The sequence below is a fragment of the Toxotes jaculatrix genome, chromosome 6 (assembly GCF_017976425.1).
Source record: "Toxotes jaculatrix isolate fToxJac2 chromosome 6, fToxJac2.pri, whole genome shotgun sequence".
NCBI lineage: Eukaryota > Metazoa > Chordata > Actinopteri > Toxotidae > Toxotes > Toxotes jaculatrix.
This window is the reverse complement of record NC_054399.1, coordinates 16,477,055-16,488,101: the sequence shown is the minus strand read 5'-3', so window position 1 is coordinate 16,488,101 and position 11,047 is coordinate 16,477,055. Positions and strand designations below refer to the sequence as shown.

Below are 11,047 nucleotides of genomic sequence, written 5' to 3'. Positions count from 1 at the left end.
ACTCCCGTACAGAGCCGGGCAGTGACGGATTACATGGGAGGGAGTAACAGCAATCTCACTGCTGACAGAGGGACAGAAGGCTCACTGATGTTAAGGAAGATTTAAATATCACATGAATAGCTTTAACTTCAACAAACAAACAAAAAATAATCAAAAAATCAAAACAAACAAACAAAAATCTACCAAATTCCGAACATCACGTTGTTGTGATCTTGTTGCTAAAAATCAATAATTGATCGTAAGAGTGACTCATATTAATTACAGAGCAAAAATGTTTCAGAATATAATGTACATAAAGATCAATAAATAAAATTTATTTTATAAATAAATAGATTAAAAAAACAAAGTTAAGCAACATTCCAGGAAGAAAACAGATACACAGTTTTAGGTGCTTTTGAACTAGAAGAGGTTCTAATACAAGCTATGGAGTACATAAATATACCTAATAGTATACCTAATTACAATAAAGAAAGGCTGTTTTTGTGAATTCACATTTTCTGATGTGGTAAATGGCTAGAATAAAAGTTAGATCTATAGATATATCCATCTAGCTAGCTAGCTAATTTATTTATTTATTAGATTGTTAGTTAGTTATGGCAATTTTAATAACGAAACAATACAACTGTAAAGTCAGCAGGAAGTCAGTGTAGATGAAAAACAGGAGAATGAAAGGGGGGGAAAAGCGTATGTCGTTTCCATGGCAACACGACCAGGAAGCCGAAGCCAAAGTCGAGAGGAAGGGACGGTTCTGTTTGGGCAAATAAAACTAGCCTTCCCCGCCGAATGACTTTATCAAAGTTTTTGAATTTTACTGTCAAAGCCTTCTTGTAACATCCCAACCGCGAGCCCAGGATGTCCGCACCCGTGAGAGCCAGTTCAGCGCCAAGTTCATCGAGGCCGGAGCAACCACTGGACACCAGAGGTAAAGTTACCGTACAGTCAGCGGGGGTGGTTAGCATGACAGCTAACAGGTGGATGATAAACAAAAGATGTAGCGATGTTAGGAAAACATCACCCATACTGCCGAGGCACACAGCACTCCTCACATACAGGAACACAAACACTACTACCACAGTTTAACCTAAGCACCATTTCTCCTACATTTGAAACGTACACGTTTCTCTCAAAGATACATATAAGTCACTGTTTTATTATTTGATATATATGGAAATAAACAGTGAGACACACCATCCCCTCCTAAAGGTCAGAGTGTGAGTTGTACACCTTCTGGTTTGTTTGAGATTGATGTTATTATTTCTCTATAGCAGAACTGAATTTTCACGTCCCAGCAGAGAGCAGAAATACACAGCCTCCTCCTGTCAACAGCCAGATCATCCCAGATGAACTGCTGGTCAGCCTTACCTCCACTGTCTGCAACAGGAGCACACTGGGGAACACTGCACACCATCGGCACTGCAAGGTACATTCATGCCTGATTTGTATATATGAGGGTGAGCTGAAATCAGCTAACACCAGTGTTCCTACTTTATAATCCAAAGGGCTGTGGAATCAGACGACCAGATGCAGTCTGGCATCACCCACTTGGACGCAAGAAATACAAACACTTTCTGGAGCAGCCGACATCCCTGACTGGAGCAGGCAGGTTAGCTACACCAACAAGACATGTGCAGCAACGTAAACAATGTTGTTACAACAAAAATTTAATTTGAATTGAATGTCAGTCAGAAATTACAGGAACACATTTATCTATATGTGTGTAAGTTAAGGAGACTAAAAGTGTGTGTGTGATTTTTTTTTTTTTTTGTCTTTTCTGTTGGAATGGTGTCTGTGAAGAGATATTTCATTCCTGTGTGATGCTATGGTAAACCAGAGGAAGATAACACCCCTCCCACCACTGCCTGACAGGAGTGGCACTGGGGAACCACAGGTAAGCTGCTTCAGCTGACCTGTTTTGGCTTTTTTGCCTTTTAACCCTTTATGGCAGAAGTGCCAGAGAATGTGCCTTAGTTAATTAATTCAGTTAATTATAACTTACTACTTGATACAGTCTTTTTTCATAGCTGCACACGAGGTATAACACAAAATAAAAAACAGCACATTACAAAATAACAAGATCAACCAGATGTCAAAAGATGTCATCTTAGCACAACCACAGTTCTTCATTGTCCAGTTTCCCAAAAGCACAAAAAAATACATAAAGGGATACCTAGCAGATAATGTCTCTACTTTGAGATCACTAAAACAGTTTGCTTAAAAGTTTAAAAACACGCTACTATTAAAAAAACAAAAAAAAAAAAACACGTTTACTTTTGCGTGTGATAATCACAGCCACCTTGTCTTTCAGAACATGAATATCTCAGAAAGTCTAATCCCTGAAGAATATCACATTGTGAAAAACAAAGGATTGCAGAGCCTTGAGTTCTATGAGGAGTGAGTCTGCTTCATTATGTTTGACTTCACTTCATTAATTGTGCACCCTCAGTGAAATTGAAATTTAGTTTATCTGTCAACTCTCGTGTTGCATCTCTTCCTCAGTGCGTTCACAGTGCAGCTCCAGGATGATGAACAGAAGCTACGGGTCTTTCCTTCACTGTGAGTTAAAAAAACATGAATTCATCTCATTTACAGATAAACCTTAATCAAGTAGTGTCGTCATTAGGAGATTTTGTTGTCTGAATTAGTGATAGTGCAGCTTAATATTAGGCAGTAATAGAACTACATTAGGTAGGCAAAGCACAGGTAAGGTAAGGAATGAATGCCATTAAGGGAAATCCTTGAATGTGTAGAGATCTGCTTACATGTTCTGTGTGTTCAGGAGGCCCAGTGGCAGAAAAGAAGTGGTCCAGCTGATGAGGATCATGGATGACATGCTGGAGAAGGCTGGAGTGGATCAGCAGAGTGAGGAGCTGACTCAGCTTTCTCAGGTAAGCAGACAGAAAAGTAGAGTGTACACATGCTGCTGTGTCTCTCAATGGCTGAAAGTTGTACATAGACTTACAAATATATTGAGTTGTTATGAAGAAAAGAATTAAACTGTACTTCAGGGCTGGAAGTACTTTCAAAATCAAAGATGAACATGTCAGAAAAACAGGTGTTAGTGTTTGTGGTAGTGGCTACACACTCAGCTTGTAAGAATACAGTGAAGCATAATGCACAATGTACAGAGTGTACTATACTTTCTTCTGGTAACATGCCTGTCCTAACCATAACATATTTCAGTAAAATCTGTATATGAAAAAAAAGTGCTCAGGGATTCTTATGGAAATATAGCCGTCTGTACATTTTAGAAACAGTGCAGTGAAATGTCTTACAGATGGAGGGTCTGCTGGAGCTGGTACAGGTTGAGCAGAACATCTACAACATTGTTTTCCATGAACTGATCAGGCAGGTCAGCGTGGGCTGTGCTGAGAGGGGACAGCTGCTTGCTAAGCTCAGGTTAGCAGCCGTCACGTTGGGATAGCACCTAACTGGTAAAACCTCACCATCTCTGAGCAAGTTTCACGAGCTTTACAAGTCTTAACCGAGTTTTACAAGTTCAAACCAGATTACTGAAATATTGATGTAAATAAGAACTGATACAAAATAAAACATGGTTCTTTATACTGTGCAAAACTATGAACAGTATTACCTTTTTGTACGTCAAGTTAAATCTCAGACATATTTCGACGGATAGTTTGGGAGAAATTTGTCATTTTCAGAAAATCTTTTCCACTAATGACCTTAGGAAGCCTTTTTTCCAGCCTCTCATCGTTTTTGTATCCAGACAGCGCTACCAGTCCCTGCTGGAACGAATCCCCCGCCGTCTGAAGGCTCTGCACACTGAGGCAGTGGCTCAGCGGGCTCTGGACCGCCGACTCACTGAGGAGATCCACCGCATCAAGACATCCATCCAGCAACTCAGCACGTACGTAGGTCACGGTCAGGCAGCTGGTTCATGATGAATGGAATTACTGTGTGCTGTTGAGCATGGAAAGTGCTGATGGAGTGATTGTGCATTAAGAAGAAATAATAAATGCAAGACATGAAAAGGATAGAGCTCATTACAAAGTGTGAGTATGAAAAATGTGTGTGTTTATGCACGTGTGTTCTCTTTACAGGGAACTGTCCAAGATCAGAGACCATGATGCCTTTGTTTCCCAGCAGGCAGAGCACGCTCACTGGCAGCTGGCTGAGGCGCTCAATCAGGCGCAAACCCCTTCAGAGTAAGTCCCTAGTAGGACTGAGCTGAACCAAAGTCCAAGTCACATTTTCATCAAGTTGATACATCAAAAATTAACCAGCTTGAACATTATGAACATTATTGGAATGAGTAACTTATTACAAGTTAAATTTATCTGTAATTTCTTATACTTGTAGTGCAGCGTACATAGTAGTGTACATAGTTACAGTATCCTCAGTTATTACTTTTAGACTCACAGGAGTGTTTCAGTATTTTCCTGAGATGAATCCTAAGTGCAGCAACAATTCAGTAAGCACACAATGAAGAAAAAAAATATGTCCAAGTGTTGTCAAGTCAAGTGGACCATGTGCTCTTCTCAGTGTTGTCCAGGGTTATCACGATATGTATGAGCTGCAGAGAGGTCGCCTTGAAGCTCAGCTGTTTCAGATGACTGAGGAGAGAGACGGCTGGAGCCAGATAACCCTCTGCCTCGCCCTCAAGGTGTGTGAGCCACAATGCCATTTTTTTCCCTTCTTTTTTTCATTTCTTTCATGTATAAGCAACATGTGATGGTGGTGTAATGTTAGGAATGACATAGTTATTAATATGGATAGCTTATTATGAATAGCTACAGCCTTTACAATGTAAAGTGTTGAAGCAGATAGGGTGACAAAGCCATTCCACCACATTTATCAGTGGGTAAGATTTCACAATATGCTCAACCTTGTTAATAGCTGTTAATATGTTTAGACTTTGAATGTTTATTGCTATAATTTTTGGGTTGCAAGGATCACACATCTCTTCAAAGACGCTCAGTAAGAACAATATTAATTTAATTTGATCCAAACAAGTGCAGTATGTTTTTCTGTGATTGTCAGGTGATCAGTGTGAAGAAGCTACAGCTGGTCAATCAACTGCATGTCTACGAGCAGAGCTGGTTCAAGACAGCAGAACACTGCATCCTTTACCTCACTTCAAAGGTAATAATACAGGTCCTGCTTCTTAGCATTTTCTGCATTGCTCATGGCAAAAGCTCTTAACGCCTCAAATGACTCTTTGTGCGTATGCACGGTGGTTCAGTTAGACCCTGATTATGACAGTGACCATCCTGTGTAGGACGCAGAGGACTTGGATATCATCATGAAGTCTGCTGACCACTGGAAAGAGCAGCTGACTGCGCTCATGTCCCAGACGAAGAAGACTGAGCATGCACAGTTTGAGGAGATCAGTGCCATCCGGCAAGGCATCGCCAAGTGGCTCGCCCTCTGCAACACACAGAGCGAGTAAGGACAAGTAGAGATACCAAAGAAGGGTACTTAATCTTCAGGGATTAAATATTATTATTATATAGCAACATTAATTATTGAAAGGTTTGACGTACTTGTTGAAAAAGTGTAGCAACTTTTACTGGGACTCAGTGCCCAATATAGTGTAGATGGTTCGTTCAGCAAAGTTCTTGAGAGCAATTTATAGAAGAGGGGATTGATATGTGTCCGTATTCTATATTCAAGGTATCCTGATCCAAAATATGACAAAGTTTCATTGGAAAAGATTCATGCTGATTTGAAGCAGTGGTCAAAGGTAAGACGCCACATTTACGTGTGTGTGTGTGTGTGTGTGTGTGTGTGTGTATTTTTCATTGTTGTCATTGATTTTATCTGCCTGATGTTTCTCACCTTTATCATCCATCTGAAGTCTGTTATTTCTGACACCTTTTTGTTTCTAACGGTAATCCCATTGTCACCATGTATTTGATCAGCTCTGTCGTGGTTTTGATCCAGTCACATCATCTCATATCACTTTCAACTTTCACATCAGCCTCATCTCTCATCATCTTCGTCACTTGTCACAGCTGATCCGTGTCGCTTATGTCATGCTGTCACCTGTCTGCTTTGTTTCACTTCTATCGTCTTTCTCTTTCATCTATTTCCTCTCATATGTGTCCCCCACTGATCACTTGTTATTCGTCTGTGCCATCTGATAGAAAATATTACACTGATTGGAAATTAACTATGAAATGTTGCCTACTTATAGATCTTTTAGTTTATATTCTAAATATCAAGTGGATATGTTGGTATGTTTGGGTCATACAGTATGTCCAGTCAACAGCAAAGTTTCTTCTCTTGCTCGTAAAAATATTCCTGTGTTTCTCTTCAGATGTTGGCGCTCCAGTGTGAGCGCTACCAAGGTGAGGAGTTGTTTTGCTGCCAGCAGACACTGAGCGAGCTTGGCCATGTCCAGGAAAGATGGCTGAATATGAGCCGGCAGCTTTTCAGAAGACACTCTGCTCCTGATGGTGGACCCCCTGGAAGTGAGCTGGCCCTAAGTGAGCTGGGCAGGATCCTATCTGAGCTCCTCAAACAGCTGGACACACAAATCAGTGGAGAGAATGGTGAGGGCCAATAGAGACAAAATTTTGAATAACAGAATCTTCATGTGTCTGTCTGTTTTTTTCTTGATAATGGGTGTCATTGTGGGAGATAGTCCTTAAGATGACTTTAGTGTTGCTGTTTCAGGGATCCACCGACAGATCACGTCTCTGCTCGGGTTTATTGAGTCCTGGGTTTCCAAGCTTGGCCCAGTGATTTGCCAGCCAGGAATGATGTCTGTTACTGACTGGCTGAAGCTGGAGAAGGCACTGTGTAGCTGGCAGAGTTTGGCTGAAGAAGCGTTGGAGAATGTCTCCAGTGTGCAGACAGAGAAGGAGAAGGACAAAAACAAACCCAACATATAGTACGTTTTTCCTTCCTTCCTTGTTTTGGAGAAAGGCTTTGTTTGAGTTTGATAACACCCTGAGAAAATTTACAGTTTCTCCAGACAATCGAAGTCTCCCAGCTTTTATAAAAACATTTTTATTAAGGAGTAGATAGAGAACTCAGAAATAAATTAAGGCTCTGTGTTTTAATGCTTAAATTTAAATGTTCCCTGGTAGTTCTTTGTCATTGGTCTAAAATGCTCTGTTGTGTGTTTGTTCAAACAGTAGAGAGACAGAGAGGGTGTTAGACAGAGTGCAGGAATTCATTAACAGCCTGTCCAACTTTACTGATGGTGAGAACCAGAGACTCGGTGAGGAGGTAAGGTTCAGTCCAACTGTCAAGGGAGGTTTGCATACATTTTGAAATTGTTGCAAAAACTTCACTTACACTGCTTTCACATTCAGCGACTCCTATAGCCAACCAAAAGTGCTAGATTTACTACATTATTAAATATTGTGTGAATGCTTGTTTACTTGATTTTGTAGAATTATTTATCAACAATGAATTAGTGAAAAAATGTTCAGTAACATTGAAGTTTTTCTTAATTATGCCATTTCCATACAGACTTTATTTATTTATTTACTTCTTCTTCACTTCTTTTTTTCACTTTCCACATGTACTGTCATCTTCCTTCCTTCTGCAGCAGTGGCTCTAAACCAAATTTCTCTTGTGGATCTTCTTTGCCATTTACCCTCCACAATTCCAGATATCCCCTGCCTTCTTTAGCGCTCAGTTGTTTTACTCTGTGAAACTACCCAGTATGACTTCTGGAGTTCTTTTCACACCGTCTGTGACTGAGCAGCTCTACCAGGGCAGTGGTGGTTTCAGTCTCTATCTTCTGTCCACAATGGTTGTTGAGGGAGAGGTGACTGATGCTTTAAATGTTTTTGGCTTTTTTGTTACAAGGTGCAAGGTGCCTTGAATTTCAGTGTTTTCTTACCTACCAGGTCAGTTCTATTCACGTAGCTCAGACCCGATGGATGTTGGATCTGCTGCTCCTCATGGTGCCTGACCATAGCGAGGACCAGAACCAAGAGCAGGAACAGCAATACATTACAAACATCTCACCACAGACACTGGATGAGGAAGCCAAGGTCCTGGCTGAGAAACTGGACTATGTTTCCAGATACATCACCAGGTACCAGAAGTTATTATTTGTTTTACAAGTTAAATAGATTCTGTTAACCGGAGTAACTAATGATTAATGTGTAGTAAAATAAGTAAACTTGTCTTACACAAGCACTGAACTGAACAGCCAAAGTATATTTAGATTCTCTAAGATTGGACATAAGTGTGACACAAGATACCTGAGTGGGAGAAGATCAAAACGAGGATTTTCTCATCAGGAAATGTTTGTTTTTGATTCTAGTTTTTGCACGCTCATTCTGGAGGAGCAGAGCCCACATGAAGGAGAGGGTGAAAATGAGATGAATGAATGCAGAAAGCTGCAGGTAAACAATGATCTAACAAAGAATAGCAAAGAATCACTAATAATGTCAGGGCCGCAGGGCAGCTGTTTTACTCCTGTGTGAACAGACATGACAGCGTTTCTCCAGGGGGAGCCATACTGAAATACAAACTTGTAATGGCAAGCTCAGCTCAGCCAACCCACATAATGTGTGTGTATGTTTATGTATGTGTATGTTCTCAGAGGGAATGCGTTGATTGGGTGGAGACATGTGCAATCCTGCTTTCAGGGGTGAAAGGTGGTCCTGCGGAGCTGCCTGTCAGGCAGCCTACCACCACTTCCAGCAGTAACGTTCGAGTTTCTCTAGCAGACAGCATGGACACTCTGGTGAGGATTCAACTTAAACACAACCCACATGAATGTGTTATATTGATTAATGATCAAACAGAACAAATGTGTGTGTGTGTGTGTGTGTGTTTACAGGGGAACAAAGAGGATTCAGCAGAGCCTACAACAGACAGTGAGGCCACAGAGGTCAAAGATGAGACTGAGGCAGAAGCGAGAGATGTGAGTCTCTCAGCTGGGGAGTATGAGTGAAAACAACATGCTGTAACCATTTACAATATGATTTAGAGCAGGGGACATGTTTCAGTGTAGTGAAGGTGTAAGGTACTTATAGTTAAACACACAGTTATTTAACCAGAGGATCAAGGTTGAATCTCCTGTCAGCAAATATCTGTCCTTCGAAAGTGTAATTAAGCAGGACGCTGACACCCAGAGCCATTAAGTCATTGTCTTTAAACCTATTTTCAATTGATTGTTTGCTAAAATCATTTTTGTTATGTGAAGTGTAACAAGAATAACACACTGTTGATTGGACTCGCCCATAAATAACTTCCATGTTGGTTGAATAATGACAATAGAATTTGAATCTCCTGACTGGTCCTACTTGGTTTGTATAATTATGGTGATGTTGACAGAGCACTGCTGAAGGACATGAAACACTAAAACTGTGCCTGGAACAGTTTTTTTTTTCTTACTAAAAATGAACAGTATTGTTGTTGTCCTGCAGGGGGAGCTAACGTCTTGCGAGACGCCGTTGGTGAGTCTGATTGGCTATGATAGAAACATCACACAAAGGAAGCTGGGAGAGAGCAGTGTCCATCTGAATGGGGTGAGACAATTAAATCACACATTTATTCAGTAGCATGCCTTTCTCTTTTTATTGAAATGAACAGCCTGTCAGTCTGTCTCTCTCACCATCTGTATGTCTCTGTCTGTCTGTCAGACTGATGACCTGGTTGTGTCTCCAGCAACAGATGATGCTCAGAAAGCTTTTAGTGATCTGACCACAGTAGCATTGCTGCAGCGGGAACTGCAGTAAGTTTCGTTTCTTATTGTCTCATTGAACACTTGTATTATATTTGGAATGTTACCCATACTATGATAATATGATTTTTTTATGTTTTCCCAAGCTGTCAGGATTTTTTCCAAGACTGCGCCAAGAAAGGACGACAGTGATGATATCGGTGTATATGCAGTTTTTGAATGATTTTCCATGTTCTGTTTTAAGAAAAAAAGAAAGCCACTTTTATACCTTGCAGATTAAAGTACAGTGGAAGGACTTTGTTGAATGTCCACACATTAAACAAAGCCAATGGTTGCTCAGAAATGGAGGATCTGTGTTAACTTGTGAATGTGCAGAGGACATCTAGATTTCTCTCCATATGTTTGACAGTGAATCTGAGCTACGGGTCCAGAGTGCTGAGCAACGAGCCCTGAAAGCTGAGGAGGCCCTGCAGGCAGCATTGGAGAAGATTCAAGACCTGGAGAGACAACTGCAGGGTCGGCCCAGTCTGGAGCCCAAAATGAGTGAAGGTAGTGACTAAACAGTTCATTTGAATGACTGTTAAATGAGGAGGAGAGACAGTAACATGCACTGTTAAATTACCGGGGCAGTACATATCTTTCTCTATTTGTGTTGCAGAGAAAAAGAAAATACCACCACCTACCCCACCACCACTAACACCTCCAGCTCCTCCAAAGAAAACAACTCCTGAGGCCAAACCAACAAGCAGCACCAAAAGGACTAAGAAACGCTGATGTGGCATCTAATTAGAGGATGTTACAACTCTGTATGTGTGGAGTATCCAATTAATGTTGGGTGAACTGCTTTTCAAATTATTTGTAGGATTTTATGTTTTATTTGCTCTCTGTTGGAACAGGACCTGAGAGGAACACAACACCAGCCTGTGTCTTACCTTATAGGTTTTCAAATTAATGTAGCACACATGAATAAAAAATAGGAACAAACAAAAATGGTCAACGCTGCTGTCCAAGAATTGAACATTTCCAGTATCAGGAGGCTGTCTTTATTCAGACTGCATGGCCGTTGTATGATAATGAATATTACTTAGTGATGTTATCATTTATAATATGGCTTGCTGTGGCTGTGTTTAACCTCATGACATGTTTTTTGACTTGATGTAAAAGCAAATTTAATTTTGCTTCCTTCCAAAAAGGAAAAAAGTCAAACTTTTATGGGCCTTTATTTCTGGCCTCAATTGTGAAGATTTCGTTGTATTTTAAACACACTGACTGAGCAGGGTGAATAATACAATTGTACACTAGACTCAAGAATTCAAGAATGTTTTGTGACACTATCTCAAGAAATTGAAAGAACAACTACATCACTGTTTCATCTTGAACATATGATTAAAATGAAAACTTTTTAAAAATAATGATAATAATAATTATCTGTTG

At 40.4% G+C, this 11,047-nt stretch overlaps 1 protein-coding gene across 2 annotated transcripts; it reads left to right on the top strand.

The window, feature by feature from the left end:
• Positions 1 to 751: 751 nt before the first annotated feature.
• axdnd1 (axonemal dynein light chain domain containing 1) lies at positions 752 to 10,906 on the top strand. 2 transcript variants are annotated; one of them, XM_041040539.1, is made up of 25 exons: positions 752 to 922; positions 1,293 to 1,420; positions 1,500 to 1,603; positions 1,795 to 1,888; positions 2,306 to 2,391; positions 2,497 to 2,553; positions 2,777 to 2,885; positions 3,275 to 3,396; positions 3,725 to 3,865; positions 4,059 to 4,163; positions 4,501 to 4,621; positions 4,999 to 5,100; positions 5,237 to 5,403; positions 5,632 to 5,701; positions 6,278 to 6,512; positions 6,637 to 6,853; positions 7,101 to 7,194; positions 7,824 to 8,014; positions 8,246 to 8,327; positions 8,528 to 8,671; positions 8,768 to 8,851; positions 9,357 to 9,458; positions 9,573 to 9,664; positions 10,023 to 10,162; positions 10,272 to 10,906. In XM_041040539.1, the coding sequence occupies exons 1-25, from the start codon at positions 853 to 855 to the stop codon at positions 10,385 to 10,387; spliced, it is 2,973 nt and encodes a 990-aa protein (XP_040896473.1). In that variant the 5' UTR covers positions 752 to 852; the 3' UTR covers positions 10,388 to 10,906. The 2 variants fall into 2 exon arrangements, with proteins under 2 accessions (XP_040896473.1, XP_040896472.1); XM_041040538.1 differs by having other exon boundaries at positions 1,290 to 1,420.
• The last annotated feature ends 141 nt before the right edge of the window (positions 10,907 to 11,047 follow it).